Genomic DNA, 17094 nt, shown 5'->3' with positions numbered 1-17094 from the left:
TTGTATCTTAGATGTTTGACTGTCTGGCATCCTGCTTGCATGTCAAGGATGCTGACTTTGGCATGCAAAGCTGTTTTTATACCTGGCTTTCTGACTTCCTCCACTCACACAACCAAGTGTTACTATCAATGGAACCATTCCCTCTCCCAGTGGAGGCTGGAGTACCTCAAGGCATAGTCATGGGCCTGTTCTTGTTTCTCATCTACATACACATGACCCATCTGATGTTCTGCAAAACCATCTTCCTTTTTTGCAGATGACCTTACAAATTGTATTGTGCCTGTACCCCATCACACTGAAAGGCAGACAGTTGCTGTGTCACTCTCTTCTGATATGATGTTGGGAGTATCAATGGAACATTTATTTCAATTCTGGCAATTCACAGTCACTCTGACTCCAGAAGGATCATCAAATGAACCCATCTGTCTACTTTCATGTTAGGCCACTGGTCTCTTGAACTTCTAGCCTTCACCAATTGCTGCAGACTGGGCATCCTCTGCCATGACAAGTCATTCCTTGAAAATCAGAACTACTCGCAGCTTACAAGGCCTTTGTCCATAGATCATTGGGATACTGCTCTCCCCTAGGGCATCACATCTGTCTCTGCCTGTCTTGGATTTGGTGGAATCCAAATTATTAAACATTATAGATTTCTCACATGAGACCGAAGCACAAACAAGGCATGTCGTTCATGCTCGGCTCTTTGTTTGTTTTTAAAACCCCTTCTCCAATCAAGCTCCCCTACACTTTCTCAACCCTCCGACCCTCCCCAGCTCCTTTAAGATACACTTGTTTTATTTATTTATTTTTTCTATACAAGATCGAGGCTCGTTTACGAGCTAACATTAATCAGGAAAAAAAACGGACGCACAAAAAACATACAATAATGGGAGCAGGAGACAAGATTGGGAGAGAGGGAAGCACACAAGTACAACAGCAGAGAACAGGGACATCGGGAGATCTGTGGGAGGGAGAGGGCTTGGGCGGAGGAGGCATGTGAAGGGGGTGGGGGTGGGAGAGGTATAAAACACATGGACACTGCTAGGACTTCCAGGAAAGAAGTCAGTATTTCAAAAAAGTGGATGATTGAGGTTTGAGTGGGTGGTGGGGTGATTTAAAGGGGATAGAAAAGATCAAGGTTTTGGATGGGGGAAGATGAGAGATGGTGGTGAACAGCTGTTTTAAAGACCTGGAGGGAGGAGTGGGATTGAAGAGGGTGAGGGAGTGTTAGGTGCTCCTCCCCAAACCCCGGGGTCACGGTGTACCTCCGAGCCCCGAAAGGAGTCACGGCAGAAAGATGTGTGATTATGTGTGTCAATGACCAATGGTGAAACCACACAAACCAATTGTTACCAAAAAACAAGTATTGTATTAATGTCACACAAGAATAACAGCACAAGTACAATATTCTTTCAATTGCACAACCAAAATACCATATAATTCCTATGATGGTACCATCAGTTTCTTACTCAATAACTCGCTGTGCTCCAAGTGAGCGAAAAGAACATTCCCCAAAGTCTCTGTCCCGGCACCAAGCCAAAGTCCATCCACACTCTGGTGATCGCAAGAAAAAGGTCGTATCGAGACCAGAATCCAGGTCGGCTGACAGTCAACGCTGCCAAAGAGGCGCAAAGGTGCACCCAAAAGGCGACTGGGAAATCACAGCTTCGGGTATGCAGGACTGCAAATTCTCCCAAATGGAGGACCGCAAATTCCCAATCGAGATCCACGTTACACACGCAAACCAGGCTAACGGCTGGGTGCGGTGAAATGGCTGGAGCGAGGTGAAAAGGCTGGAGCGATGCGAAACTGCAGGAGCGAGGCGAAATGGCGGGTGGGCCCCTAATGGAGGTGTACCTGCTCTCCAAAAACGATTCTCTTCAGAATCAACCGCAAAACCCGTCAAGCAGGTTTATCTGTCACAGTGATCACAACTCTGTCGCAGGAATCCCTTTCCTGGGAAAACCAAAGTTCGCTCGTGACCCACGTTCGCCAGCGTCTCCTCGAGACCTCAAAGCAGCTCGGCTTTTTCTCCCCGACCTCTCTTGCTCCGCTTTTCGCTTCCTCCTCTTCTTCCGGTTTCTCACGATCCGGTTTCCGGTTTCTTTTAAAACACTAATTTTTCACCTTTTGAAAACAGTTATCTCCATTTCACTTAAACGATAACAATAATAGTACATGGAACCAAAAATGTTTACAGTGGATGAAAACCACAACGACGGAAGTGACGAATCCGTAACAGGGAGTTTGTTCCAAAGGCAGAAAAAAAAGAGGAATGAAAGGGTGAAGGTGAGCAGCGAGACTTGATTTTGGCAATTTCACCAGAAGAGGGTTGCTGGCAGATCTTGTGTGACATGTAGGAATATTTGGGGAACAGAGCACAGATAAAGCTGGGGGAGCTAGGCCGGATAGGAGTCAGTGGAAGACAGAAAGACCACCAACCTGCCTGCGGTGAGTGAGTGAAAGGCCCTCACAATCAGCTTCATCGGGGGAGATTCCAATGATGCTGAAAGCTTTGGTTTCAACAGCGTGAAGCCGAGCTAGGTGTGAGGCAGGAGCACCGGCCCAGAGGGGAGAGCAGTATTCCATTGATCTGCGGATGAAAGCCTTGTACGTGGTGAGGAGCTCAAGTGTGCCAAGGAAGGACTTCGCACGACGGAGGATGCCCAGTTGGTGATTGCCTTTGGAGGCCAGCTTGGAAATGTGGTTTTCCCAGGAAAGATCATGGCAGATAGTGAGACCACCAAAGCTTGAGTGACAGAAGTTCTTGGAGAGGATTGTTGAGAAAGTGGATGGAAGGGTTGTCCAGTCGGTCTTTTCGGAGAGACACATGTTCTTCCAGTAACCTCCTTCTGATTGAACTGCCAAAATTCAGGTTTTCCACACACCTGCACTCTTTTGTTCCTCCTTTCTCCAGTTTGTGCAAATGCCTTTGAGAGGCTGTTCAATCCCCCTCTTCACTCCAGGGTTTGAAGCAAGTGGTGCACTACCATGTCGTGTGATCCGCCATTACCTATCCATAATAGTTTATACGCTCATTAACTCTAATTATTAACTGCCTTCTTATTCACAAGTTACTGAGTTTCTTCCCTCTCTCTTTGTCTCTTGCTCTCCTTTTTTCCAGTTAATTCTTTTATTTGGCTTGTGTCCAACTGTGGCCTTCATTTACTCTGCCTCTACACTTCCATGAGCCTAGATTTCCTAGACAAAATAATGTGCGGTAGTGTCTTGGAATACATCCCGGTGTGTACCCCGGTTTAGAATAGGTTCACCGTATCCCTGCATATTAGAATAGGTTCACTGTATCCTTATTTTAGTAAGAGGCGACTAAAAAGGGTTGGCGTCAGGAAGGGCATCCGGCCAAAAAAACATTGCCTCAAAAAGGGAACCATGACAATTACAATTACATATGGGCAGGGTACAGCCCGAAGTACCCCGTGGGGGACCTCACTCCCTCTCGTCAAAACTCAAGGTGGGGAACCTGATCGAAGCAAGGGTGGAAATCACTCCATTTATGACGAAACGTCTGATGCCCCACGTGGAGATCGGTTTCTGGGGTTTGGGCCATGGAATGTAGGGACAATGACAGGGAGATCAGGAGAAGTGATGGGAGTATCGGTCAGAAGAAGATTGGACATATGTTGTGTGCAGGAGGCGAGATGGAAGGGAAGTGGTGTGAGAATGGTGAAGGGTAGGCAGGGACAGAATACAAGTTTGTGTGGCACGGGTGCCCGGAAGACATGCATGGTGTTGGTGTCCTATTTTCTGAGTAGTTTATAGACAGTGTGGTGAGTGTGACTAGAGTGAGTGATAGCTTGATGGTGAAAATGATGATTGGAAAGCTCTTGGTGAACGTCATCTCGGGATATGCTCTGCAGGTCGGTCGGAGCGATGAAGAGAGGGACAAGTTCTGATGTGTGATAGAGAAGCTGATGGAAAATGTGGAAGATGAGGAGGTTGTTGTGGTAGAAGGAGACCGAAATGGACATGTGGGAAGGAGTATGGATGGTTTTGAGGGAGTTCATGGGGGTTACGGATATGGTGTGAGGAATGGAGAAGGTGAAAGGATTTTGGAGTTTGCTGATGGAGCTGGTTTGTTGATTTGTAATACTCAGTTCCAGAAAGAGGATAATAAGCATGTCACATACACGTCAGGTGGGTCGACGACAACCGTTGACTACCTGATGGTGCGTAGGTGAGATAGGGGGCACCTCCAGGACACAAAGGTGATCTCGGGGGAGTAGGCTGTTTTACAGCACCACTTGGTTGTCTGCGACATAAGGGTGAAAGGTGCGAGGAGAGCTCGGCGGGTGAAGCACCAACCGAGAATGAACGTGTGGAGGTTGAAAGGCATGACTGTGAGGGAGGCATTAAAAGAGAGGCTGAGTATGGCAGAGGATGATGTGGTTGAGCTTGAAAGTGGTTGGATGTCAATGAAAGATAGTCTGTTGGGAGCCGTTGGTGAGGTATGTGGATGGACTAAAGGACCATTGAGGCACTCAGAAACATGGTGGTGGGATGATGAAGTTGGAAAGAGGATTGACGAGAAGAGGAAGAAGTTCAAGGAGTGGCAGAAGGCGAAGGGTACTGTGGCAGAAAAGGCGGAACATGAAAGTTATAAGGCAGCCAAGAAGGCTGCAAAGAAAGAGGTAGCAAATGCGCAGGAGGCATGGAGGAAAATGTTTGGAGAACGCTTGGATTCGGGAGAGGGTCAGAGAGTGGTATTCAGGATTGCAAAGCAGATAGCGAAAGAGAGGTGCGATGTGATGGGGGTGAGTTGCTTGAAGGATGAAGTGGGACGAATCGTTGTGGACACAGATGGAATTAAAGGAAGATGGAAGAGATATATGGAAATGCTGTTGAATTCAGAGAATGAATGGGACGGCAACATCGAGAGTAACCCAGTTTTAGGACCGGCAGAGAAGATAAATAACTGAGAAGAAAGTTGAGGAAGCTATAAAAGCAATGAAGAGTAGAAAAGCAGGAGGGCCGACGGAAGTTGTGGGAGATGTGTTGAAGGCAGCGGGAAGTTGGGGTGTGAAGAGAATGACAGAGATCTGTAAGCTGGTGCTGAAAGAAGGCCGCATTCCAGTGGATTGGGAACTGAGTACCCTCGTCCCTCGATTCAAGGGGAAAGGTGACCATCTGGACTGTCACTTGTATCGAGCGATAAAGTTATTGGAGCAGGGAATTAAGGTATTGGAAAGGGTGTCGGAGAGGAGGATAAGGAAGAAAGTGAAGATCGACGAAATGCAGTTTGGATTTATGCCAGGAAGAGGAACGACAGATGCGCTTTTTATTGTAAGGCAGTTGCAGGAGAAGTACATGGAGAAGAGGAAGAAGTTGTTTCTTGGGTTTGTTGATCTGGAGAAAGCATTCGATCGGGTTCCATGCAAAGTATTGACATGGGCATTGAGGAAGTTAGGAGTGGAGGAATGGTTGATCAGAGTGGTGATGGCAATGTATGAGAGAGCGCGCACAGCTGTGAGGACGAAGGACAGGAACAGTGGTGAGTTTGAGGTGAAGGTGGGAGTGCATCAGGGTTCGGTACCAAGTCCACTACTATTTGTCGCTGTGATGGATGTGCTGGCTCGGAATGTAAAGGAGGGTTTACCGTGGGAGTTGTTGTATGCAGATGATCTGGTGTTGATTGCGGAAAGTATGGATGGACTGAAGGAGAAGATGAACAAGTGGAAGGAATGTATGGAGACAAAAGGTCTGAAGGTGAATATCGGAAAAACCAAGGTGATGGCAAGTGGTAAAGCATGTGGTGAGATGGAAAGAACTGGGAAATGGCCATGTGCTTTGTGCAGGAAGGGTGTCGGAGTGAACTCCATTCAATGTACAATGTGTGCTGAGTGGGTTCATCAAAAATGTAGTGGTCTGAGAGGGTCATTAACCAGTGTGGTAGCTACATTCAAGTGTGAGGTGTGCACAGAGGGAGCTGCAGATGGAGGAAATGTTGAGTTTGATCTTGGAGACTGCGTGAAGCTGGAAGGTGTGAAAACGTTTTGCTACCTCGGAGACATGCTGAATGGAGAAGGTGGATCAGACTTGGCAATGGTTGCTTGAGTGAGATGTGCATGGAAGAAGTTTCGGGAACTGAGTGGCGTGCTGATGAGGAGGGGAGTGTCGTTGAAGCTGAACGGAAAGGTGTATGCTGCATGTGTGAGAAGTGTTATGATTTATGGGAGCGAGACATGGGTAATGAACGTAGAGCAGCAACAAAGGGTGGAAATGCGAATGGGTCTGTGGATGTGTGGAGTATCGTTGAGAGAGAGGAAGACAAATGATGAATTGCGAAAGATGATGGGAATAGAGCCTGTGATGGATGCCGTGAAGAGAAACAGGTTGAGATGGTTTGGTCATGTGTTGAGGAAGGATGAAAGTGACTGGTTGAGAAGAGTGATGGAAATGAATGTAGAAGGAAGTAGAGTACGGGGAAGACCGAGAAAGACTTGGCTGAATGTGGTGGAAGAAGAAATGTGGGCAAGGGGGTTAACAAGGGGAGATGCAGAAAATAGGGCAAAATGGAGAATATTGTCATGGGGCCCGCAAGGCTAACCCCCGCTCTAGCAGGGAAAATGGCCTTAAAATGCCTGTTGTTGTTGTTGTTGTTGTTGTTGTTGTTGTGTCTTGGAATAATGTGTGCGATCTCGGATGAATGCGTCAGAGTGAGAGCTTGGGGTGGATTTTTCCAGGTTGTAAGGCCAGAAGTGAAGGTGGTTATAAAACATCCTGCCTGATCATGAGATTACTTTGTTTGTCCAACTTTACTGATTGGCATTACCAAAACAGCATTCCCCCATTCTTCATGATTGTTTTCTGGAACATCATGTTAGCATCCAATATCCACTGCAGTTTTCTGACCTCTACCCCGTTGATAGTAGACAGCTACTCAATGTAGCCTGAAGGAATTTGTGTTGTTATAGCACATTACTACATTGAATTGTTGAAAGTTTACATAATAAACATTGACCATCTGTTATGGCAATATGATGACATGGCAATGTAAAACTTGTGCCCATTTATTTATTGATGCATAGAAGAAAATTCATTTTTCTGCTTAAAAATTGTTAATTATGTCTCCGGGAGTGTGGGGGGGGGGGGGGGCGGGCATCAGAGTGGGGAGGGGAGGGGGCTTCAGAGTGGGGAGGGGCATTGTTTTTGCTTCCATCCTTTTTATTTTTTATTTTTTTTGTTCCCCAACAAATTCCAATCGCTTCCCATTCCTCTTCAAATTTTGAATGGAGGTGCAATCCACTCAAACCCCCTGCACACTTCTTTTTTTATGCCTTTTCTTTTGATTCCCCCACCTCGGTTTTTAGGGGTCATAAGTGAAGTGCTAAATATCACGTATTTTGCTATTCCCTTGTATTCAAGTTGATAGAGATTATATTTTGGCACAAAGGTGATTTCAAACTGTCCTGGTAGGGATACAGAATTTTTTCTTGGCTTTTTTAGGATTATACAAGGTCAAAATTGGTCACCAAATTATTTTGTTTGTTTGCTTGTTTTTTTGGCTTGCCAAGTGGTTATATTTCAACCAATCCAGACGAGACCTGGCACAAACAATACCATGCCACAACCCATTGCAGACTAATGTAGACGTTATCCTGATGTCTAAATAACCTGTCTTGGATTTATGGTCTCATTTTGTATGCAGCACATAGCTGCAGGTAGAGTAATTTGCTTGGGTTGTAGCAGTGCCACTGATGCAGTGCAAAGCTGTGCCCTGTATGTTAATGGTGCCAGCGATAGCTCACTCTTCACGAAGGACACCATGGGATCTTTAACATGCACCAGTTTAACGTCCATCCGAGGAATGTTACACACTAACAAATCGTCCTGCTTGTGAGTCAGGATGACAATTCATTGCTGGCCTGAGATTCAAACCCAGGCTAGACAGCTCAGAGGTGTGTGCATACCTCCAGGCTATCCTGCCAGCTCATGTGTTAACATACAGATGATGATGCACCTCACGGTGTACAGGAAGCCTCTTTGCAAACTAGGTCACATTGATCTATTTATGGCCTGATCTGACCATTGACCTTTTTTTTGTATACTTAGTCGAGACTCGTATGAGAGCTAACACATCAAACATATAATAAAGGGAGTGGGAGACGAGATGGGTAGAGAGAGGGAAGCACAACAACAGTAGGGAAGAGGGACATCGGGAGATCTGTGGAAGAGAGAGGGCTGTGGCGGGGTACTTGGGATAAACAAGATGGACGCTACCTGGAGACTTTCAGGAAAGAAAACAGAATGTGAAGGTTGATTTGGGTTGGATTAACGGGGTAGAAAAGATCATGGTTTTATAGAAACCTTGCATAATTTTGGAGAAATCGAGGATTGTAGCGAGCGTGGGAGTTTGTTCCAGAGGCAGGAGAAAAGAGGAATGAAAGAGTGAAGGTGAGCAGAGAGTCTTGATTTGGCAGTTTCATCAGAAGAGGGTTGCTGGCAGATCTTGTGTGTCCTGCAGGAATATTTTGGGGACAGAGCACAGACAGAGCTGGGGATGCAAGGCCGGAGAGGAGTCGGTAGAAGACATCAAGTCCACCAACCTGTACCACCAACCTGCCTGCTGTGAGAGTGAGAAAGGCCCTCAGAATCAGCTTAATCGTGGGAGATACCAATGATTCTGAATGCTTTGGTTTCTACAGTGTGAAACCGAGCTAGGTGTGAGGCAGGAGCACCAGCCCAGAGGGGAGAGCAGTATTCCATTGATCTGCGGATGAAAGCTTTTTATGTGATGAGGAGCTCAGAGGTGCCAAGCAAGGATTTCGCACGACAGAGGATGCCCAGTTGGCGACTGGCTTTGGAGGCCATCTTGTAAATGTGTTTTTCCCAGGAAAGATCATGGCAGATAGTGAGACCCAAAGTCTTGAGTGACAGAACTTCTTCGAGGGGATTGTTGAGAAAGTAGATGGGAGGGTTTTCCAGATGGTCATTTCGGAGAAACAAAGTGCGAGTGTGAGATTTGTCAGGATTGAAAGACATGTTCCACGTGTTTGACCAGTTCGTGATTTTGTCCAAGTCTGCAGAGTGAAGAGGCTGCTGCATGCCAATCTGAGGGATGAGATATGGAGCGGCAGAGGATGGAGTCATCAGCAAGGAGATAGAGAGTATTTTCCAGAGAGTCGTAGAGATCGTTAATGAAGACCAGAAAAAGTACAGGGCCCAGAACACTGCCTTGAGGAACTCCAGCCTTGACACGATTAGGAGATGAGAGAATTTAGTTTAGGGCCACATGTTGACTACGACTGGAGAGGAAGTCGGCAAGCCATGTGTGGAGGTTTCCATGGATACCATAGGAGGAGAGTTTGGTGAGCAGGGCAGGGTGCCATACTGTATCGAAGGCAAGAGATATGTCAAGGGAGATTGCTCTGATTTCCTGTTCGGCGTTGAGGTCCTCCATTCATTGTTGAGACAGCAGAAGCAGCATGTCCAGAGTAGAATGACCTGGTCTGAATCCAAATTGATCCGAGATCGAGCCATTGGAGAAGACGAAGGATTTAATATCAGAAGTGATGATTGATTCCATGACCTTGTTGATAATTGGAAGCAGGCTAATTGGTCTGTAGTTGCAAGGATCTGTTTTTGCACCTTTTTTGTGTAAAGTGGAAATGTTGGCTGATTTCCAAGCTGATGGCAGATGACCTTGAGCAAAAGAGGGAGGGATAGAGCGGCAGAGTAGTATTGTTAAATTGGTAAACCTATTTTGTGTGGCCACAATACGTGGTATTGAGGTTTGCATGGACCATTGTTTTGTGATGTTCAATCCTTGATTATGTGGCCTCTTGGTTCATGTGGCCACTCAGCAATACTATTTGCATTGGCCAACATTTTGTAGTGCCATGCTTGTTTTCATGCGTTTTTCTTTGGTTCTGATTTGTCAGGTTTTCACGACTAAAGCTTTGATTTGTACATGGGTCATCGTTCATAATCGGACACACCATAGGGGTGAGAGTTTAAGGCTACCCGAGCATTTATTTGTCTCAGAGTCCAGTTAAAATATTATTGATGTAGTTTTCATGTAACTTTTTGAAGAGATTATCAGGACTTTTTTGTGAATTTTGTTGTTGTATGTCTTTGAATGTTGTATATCTGTGAATTTTACGATCTCTATTTAGGTTGTTTATGCTGATTAAACATGCTTGTGGTTATGTCGAAGCTTTTGGCCATCAAATGCATTTAACTTTGGCCCTGGCAGGTTTTTGGTGAGTCCGAACACAAGGAGGACCTCTCCCCGATCGAGAATGATTCTCTTCAGTGGGAAGCTGTGGAGGGCGAGTCCATGGTCTATGATTACGATAAATCTTCTGATCCTCTCTCCGAGCATCCTTCCAACGCGTTCGGCCACGCTCCAGCAAAGTTCCACTTCTCAAATACCCCTGCCATGCCGGTACGGTGCACGTACATCCACCATGGAATGAATGGTTGGCAGGATGCCTGACCAGTTTACTGGTGAGCTTGCTTTGGGGATTATATTTCAGGTCTGGTTATCCTCGCCAGAGGAGAGGGTATTGCATTTGAGTCCATTTTTGTTTGTTTGTTTGTCTGCACAGAATAAATATGATTTTCTCTGCAACCGTTGGTCCGATTGACAGGAAATTTTCACCACAAGTGCAACTCCACCTGTATAATTTTTTAATGATAATTATGACGTCATAGGTCACGTGGTTGGGCTGGCATCTTGGAAACAAAAAAACTTTGCACCTCTATATCTCCGACAGCGCTGAATAGAAAAATTTTTGAGACATGGCTCATTCAAAATAACTCTGTATGGGGAATAACATATGTTAATGATGATGTCATAGGTGCTTCCTTTATGACGTCATAATTCGACAAGTACAAAACTTCATCCTATCGAGATGAAATTTCTTGAGAAATTTCTTGAGCGTCATTTAGGCATAAATTGGGGGACAGAAAAAATAAGATGTCATCGGTCATGTGGTTTGGCCGCCATCTTGGAAAAATCAAAAAACTTTGCACCTCTTTTTTCTGAAAGTGCTGAATATACAAAACGGAGACATGGCTCATTGTAAAGAACTCTCCATGTGGAATAACATCTGTGAATGATGTCATAGGTGCCTCCATTATGAAGTCATAATTAGACAAGTACAAAACGTCATCTGATCAAATGAAATTTTTTGAGCATTATCTAGGAATAAATTGGTGGAGAAAAAAATAATAATGATGACGTCATTGGTCACGTGGTTCGGCCGCCATATTTGTTTTAACACAAAAGCCTTAAAAACCACTGAAAATACATCCTGGCGAGGGTTTGCAATCTCCGATTGCTCTTTTTCTTGTTACCCTCGCCTGAGGAGAGGGTATTGCATTTGCGTCCGTTTTTCTGTTTGTTTTCTGTTTGTTTTCTGTTTGTTTTGTCTGTTTGTTTTGTCTGTTTTTTCGGGTGACACCGTCACAATTTCGGTCTTCGAGGCCGGCCGATAGGCAAAGTGTGACCGGAAGGGACGAGGTTCTCCTGACCACGTGGCCCTTGACTTGGTTTGTCCGCACAATGTGGGCGCTTTCAGGATGAACTTTAGCCGGGGAGCGTTTGGGCGCCCCGGTCTGATACTGCCGCCCACGCGCAGAACAACTTGTGAGTGCACGTGGGTCCCGGCGGTCCCACTGGCTTAGCGCTACCATGTTTAGACAGCGAACTCCGTACCCGGGCACCACGTCTGACTCTCTTATTCAGGGAGCATGGCGACGTGGGCACGGTAGGACACCCGTGGAGCCCCGGCGGACCAGGGACGCGCGAGCCTACGCGTTAGCGTGCTACGGCGGAATCAACGGCTTCGGCCACGGCCGAGCCGATACTCGGCCCGGTCGCCCGGAAATGAACTGGTTCGACGCCCGCGCTAGAGAGGTCGCGGGCGACTGAGATGTATTAACAAATTAGTTAATTAATTTGAGACGTCCGATTTCTAGTGTTTGGAAATTTGGAAGAGCTTGACCCTAGCCTTTCCCTTGCGAGGGCAAGGAGGAACTTAACACTTGACACTTAAGCTTAGTTTGAAGTACACCCTGCCAGCGCTCCCGGTGGGACGGCAGGGCAACCAGAAGGGATGAGGTTCTCCTGACCACGTGGCCCTCTATCTGGGAAGCGAGAGGCGTTCCATTAGTGGACGCGCCCCTCACGCCCGACTTTTGGGCGGCCCCGGCAGGCCGTTTGTTTTGACGTTCCGTGACAGGCCCCGCACCCCCACCTCCGGGCCGACCGGGCGACCGGAATGAATCCCGGTGTCCCGATCCGAACCTTCAGAGCGGGCCGGCTGGGGAGTGCCAAGCACCCCGTACCTGCACTTTCCGTCCCTTCGGTCCCAAATACCGGAACCACCCGAATACCACTTTATTCGACAAAATGAGGTGCGGCCTACAGCCTTAGAAAACCAACCCTATATAAGTCAATGCCTCCGACGACACCGGCGCGCATTCGTGCCGCGTGACGTGGTGACGTCATCGCGCTTTCACCTTAAAAGACTTATTTGATATAAGTTAATATTTTGATATAAGCCTTAGAAAACCAACCCTATATAAGTCAATACCTCCGACGACACAGGCTGTTTCACAGCACCACTTGGTTGTCTGCGACATAAGGGTGAAAGGTGCGAGGAGAGCTCGGCGGGTGAAGTACCAACCGAGAATGAAGGTGTGGAGGTTGAAAGAGGTGACAGTAAGGGAGGCATTAAAAGAGAGGCTGAGTAGGGTAGAGGATGATGTGGTTGAGCTTGAAAGTGGTTGGATGTCAATGAAAGCTAGTCTGTTGGGAGCCGTTGGTGAGGTATGTGGATGGACAAAAGGACCACCGAGGCACTCGGAAACATGGTGGTGGGATGTTGAGGTTGGAAAGAGGATTGACGAGAAGAGGAAGAAGTTCAAAGAGTGGCAGAAGGCGAAGGGTACGGGAGCAGAAACAGCAGAGCATGAAAGTTATAAGGCAGCCAGGAAGGCTGCAAAGAAAGAGGTAGCAAAGGCGCAGGAGGCATGTAGGAAAATGTTCGGAGAACGCTTGGATTCGGAAGAGGGTCAGAAAGCAGTATTCAGGATTGCAAAGCAAATAGCAAAAGAGAGGTGTGATGTGATGGGGGTGAGTTGCTTGAAGGATGAAGTGGGACAAATCGTTGTCGACCCAGATGGAATTAAAGGAAGATGGAAAAGATATATGGAAATGCTGTTGAATACAGAGAATGAATGGGATGGCAACATAGAGAGTAACCCAGTTTTAGGACCGGCAGAGAAGATAACTGAGAAGGAAGTTGAGGAAGCGATAAAAGCAATGAAGAGTGGAAAAGCAGGAGGGCCGACGGGAGTTGTGGGAGATATGTTGAAGGCAGCAGGAAGTTGGGGTGTGAAGAGAATGACAGAGATCTGTAATCTGGTGGTGAAAGAAGGCCGCATTCCAGTGGATTGGGAACTGAGTACCCTCGTCCCTCTATACAAGGGGAAAGGTGACCCTCTGGAGTGTGGCTCGTACCGAGCGATAAAGTTATTGGAGCATGGAATGAAGGTATTGGAAAGGGTGTTGGAGAGGAGGATAAGGAAGAAAGTGAAGATCGACGAAATGCAGTTTGGATTTATGCCAGGAAGAGGAACGAAAGATGCGCTTTTCATTGTGAGCCAGTTGCAGGAGAAGTACATGGATAAGAGGAAGAAGTTGTTTTTTGGGTTTGTTGATCTGGAGAAAGCATTCGATAGGGTTCCACGCAAAGTATTGACATGGGCATTGAGGAAGTTAGGAGTGGAGGAATGGTTGATCAGAGTAGTGATGGCAATGTACAAAAGAGCACGCACAGCTGTAAGGACGAAGGACGGGAACAGTGGTGAGTTTGAGGTGAAGGTGGGAGTGCATCAGGGGTCGGTACTAAGTCCACTACTATTTGTAGCTGTGATGGAGGTGCTGGCTCAGACCGTAAAGGAGGGTTTACCGTGGGAGTTGTTGTATGCAGATGATCTGGTGTTGATTGCGGAAAGTATGGATGGACTGAAGGAAAAGATGAACAAGTGGAAGGAATGTATGGAGACGAAAGGTCTGAAGGTGAATATCGGAAAGACAAAGGTGATGGCAAGTGGTAAAGCATGTGGTGAGGTGGAAAGAACTGGGAAGTGGCCGTGTGCTGTGTGCAGGAAGGGTGTCGGAGTGAACTCCATTCAATGTACAATGTGCGCTGAGTGGGTTCATCAAAAATGTAGTGGTCTGAGAGGGTCATTAACCAGTGTGGCAGCTACATTCAAATGTAAGGTGTGCACAGAGGGAGCTGCAGATGGAGGAAATGTTGAGTTGGATCTTGGAGACGGCGTGAAGCTGGAAGGTGTGAAAACATTTTTCTACCTCGGAGACATGCTGAATGGAGAAGGTGGATCAGACTCGGCAACGGTTGCTCGAGTGAGATGTGCATGGAAGAAGTTTCGGGAACTGAGTGGCGTGCTGATGAGGAGGAGAGTGTCGCTGAAGCTGAAGGGAAAGGTGTATGCTGCATGTGTGAGAAGTGTTATGATTTATGGGAGCGAGACATGGGTAATGAACGTAGAGCAGCAACGAAGGCTGGAAAGGGTGGAAATGCGAATGGTTCGATGGATGTGCGGAGTATCGTTGAGAGAGAGGAAGACAAATGATGAATTGCGAAAGATGATGGGAATATTGCCTGTGATTGATGCTGTGAAGAGGAACAGGTTGAGATGGTTTGGTCATGTATTGAGGAAGGATGAAAGTGACTGGTTGAGAAGAGTGATGGAAGTTAATGTAGAAGGAAGTAGAGGACGGGGAAGACCGAGAAAGACTTGGCTAAAGATGGTGGAAGAAGAAATGCGGGCAAGGGGGTTAACAAGGAGAGATGCAGAAAATAGGGCAAAATGGAGAAGATTGTCATGGGGACCGCAAGGCTAACCCCCGCTCTAGCAGGGAACATGGCCTTAAAATGCATGTTGTTGTTGTTGTTGTTGTTGTCTGTTTGTTACTTGGTGTTGGGCGAGCGGCTAGGGTGCCGGCTTAGGATCCTAGGATCCTGGGTTCGAATCCCGGTCGATCGCTGAATTAACGCCAGGGGGGTTGACTCAGCCTGTCATCCTTCCGAGGTCGGCTAATTGAGTACCAGTTCACTGGTAATACCCTGTTTGTCGTTAAAGGCGGCAAAAAGGGTTGGCGTCAGGAAGGGCATCCGGCCGTAAAACATTGCTTCAAAAAGGGGACCAAAAAAACAACAACAACCACGGTTCCCGAAAAAGGCCAACCCCCGCTTTGCGGGGAAAAATGGCCTCGAAAGGTGGGGTTTTTTTTTGGTTCTTTGTTGTCTGTTTGTTACTTGCAAAATCGAAGATTTTTCAAGTACAGTATATTGGTTGGTTGCGTTTGTGGTTCTGTCTGTTTGTTTGTCACCGGCCTACAGGTCACAATTTTCAACCGATCTTCACGAAACTTCACGAAATGTTAGTGTTGGTCATAATCAAGAAGCCTATTGTTTTTGGGGTCAAAAGGTCAAAAGGTCAACATAGGCCAAAGGTCACCAACTTTGCCAAATTTCTAAAATCCTCAATTTTCATCCGATTGACTTGAAATGTGAAGAAGACCTGCATATCTGGTCACTGAATTCAACCACCAAGTATTTTGAGGTCAAAATCAGCCAAAAGGTCAACATAGGCCAAAAGGTCAACATAGGCCATATTTGTAAAATCCTCAATTTTCATCAAATTGACTTGAAATTTGAAGAGGACTTGCATATCTGGTCACTGAATTCAACCACCAAGTATTTTTGAGGTCAACATAGGCCAAATTTCTAAAATCCTCAATTTTCATCCGATTGACTTGAAATTTGAAGAGCACTTGCATATCTGGTCACTGAATTCAACCACCAGTATTTTTGAGGTCAACATAGGCCAAAAGGTCAACATAGGCCAAGTTTCAAAAATCCTCAATTTTCATCCGATTGACTTGAAAATTGAACAGGATTTGCACATTGAGTCACTAAATAGGGAAGCGAACTATTTTTGAGGTCAAAAGGTCAAAGGTCAACTCGAGGTCAACCTTCCAAAATCATAATTTTTCATCTGAAAAATCGTCACTTTTCTTACTCTTGACCCGAGCTTTGGTCAAGATTGTCAATTTTAATCTTGATAAAATGGACAATTTGCTGTATCAATGTAATTTTTTTTGGGGGGGGGGGAGAGGGTGGGGTATAGATTTTGCAAGTATCGCGCTCTGCATGACGTCTTCTTGTTTGTTTGACCGCACAGAATAAATGATTTTCTCTGCAACCGTTGGTCCGATTAAAAACCACCTTTAGAGGCCATTTTTCCCCGCAAAGCGGGGGTTGGCCTTTTTCGGGCACCGTGGTTGTTTTTTTTTTGTTGGTCCCCTTTTTGAATCGATGTTTTACGGCCGGATGCCCTTCCTGCCGCCAACCCTGTTTGTCGCCTTTTACAACAAACACGGCATTACCAGTGAACTGGTACTCAATTAGCCGACCTCGGAAGGATGACATGCTGAGTCAACCCCCCTGGCGTTAATTCAGCGTTCGACCGGGATTCGAACCCAGGATCCTAGGATCCTAAGCTGGCACCTTAGCCGCTAAGCCAACACCAGGCTTGGTCCGTTGGTCCGATTGACAGGAAATTTTCACCATAGGTGAAACTCCACGTGTAGAATTTTTTAAAAATGATAATTACGACGTCATCGGTCATGTGGTTCGGCCGCCATCTTACAAAAATCAAAAAACTTTGCACCTCTATATCTCCGAAAGCACTGAATATACAAAATTGAGACATGGTTCATTGTAATGAACTCTCCATGGGGAATGAAATATGTTAATGATGTCTGTTTGTCTGTCTGTAATGAACTCTCCATAGGTGCCTCCATTATGACGTCATAATTCGACAAGTACAAAACTTCATCCTATGAAGATGAAATTTATTGAGCGCCATGTCGGCATAAACTGGTGGAGAAAAAATAATAATGATGACGTCATCGGTCACATGGCTCGGCCGCCATCATGGAAAAACCGAAAAACTTTGCACCTCTATATCTCCGAAAGCGCTGAATAGAGAAAATTGAGACATGGCTCATTGTAAAGAACTCTCCATGGGAAA

The 17094-nt window shown here is 46.2% G+C and overlaps 1 protein-coding gene across 6 annotated transcripts in view; it reads left to right on the top strand.

The window, feature by feature from the left end:
* Positions 1-17094, top strand: part of LOC137437475 (atypical kinase COQ8B, mitochondrial) — a 112853-nt gene that overhangs the window by 29652 nt on the left and 66107 nt on the right. For all 6 annotated transcript variants that reach the window (XM_078766897.1, XM_068131834.2, XM_078766898.1 and 3 more), the window contains one exon: positions 10214-10405. In XM_078766897.1, the coding sequence (XP_078623023.1) occupies positions 10214-10405 (192 nt within the window). The remainder of the gene's footprint in view (positions 1-10213; positions 10406-17094) is intronic.

The sequence above is a fragment of the Myxine glutinosa genome, chromosome 12 (genome assembly GCF_964187855.1).
Source record: "Myxine glutinosa chromosome 12, kmMyxGlut1.1, whole genome shotgun sequence".
Taxonomy (NCBI): Eukaryota; Metazoa; Chordata; class Myxini; order Myxiniformes; family Myxinidae; genus Myxine; species Myxine glutinosa.
Note: the sequence above shows the minus strand (reverse complement) of the source record. Positions and strands in the feature narration are given on the sequence as shown.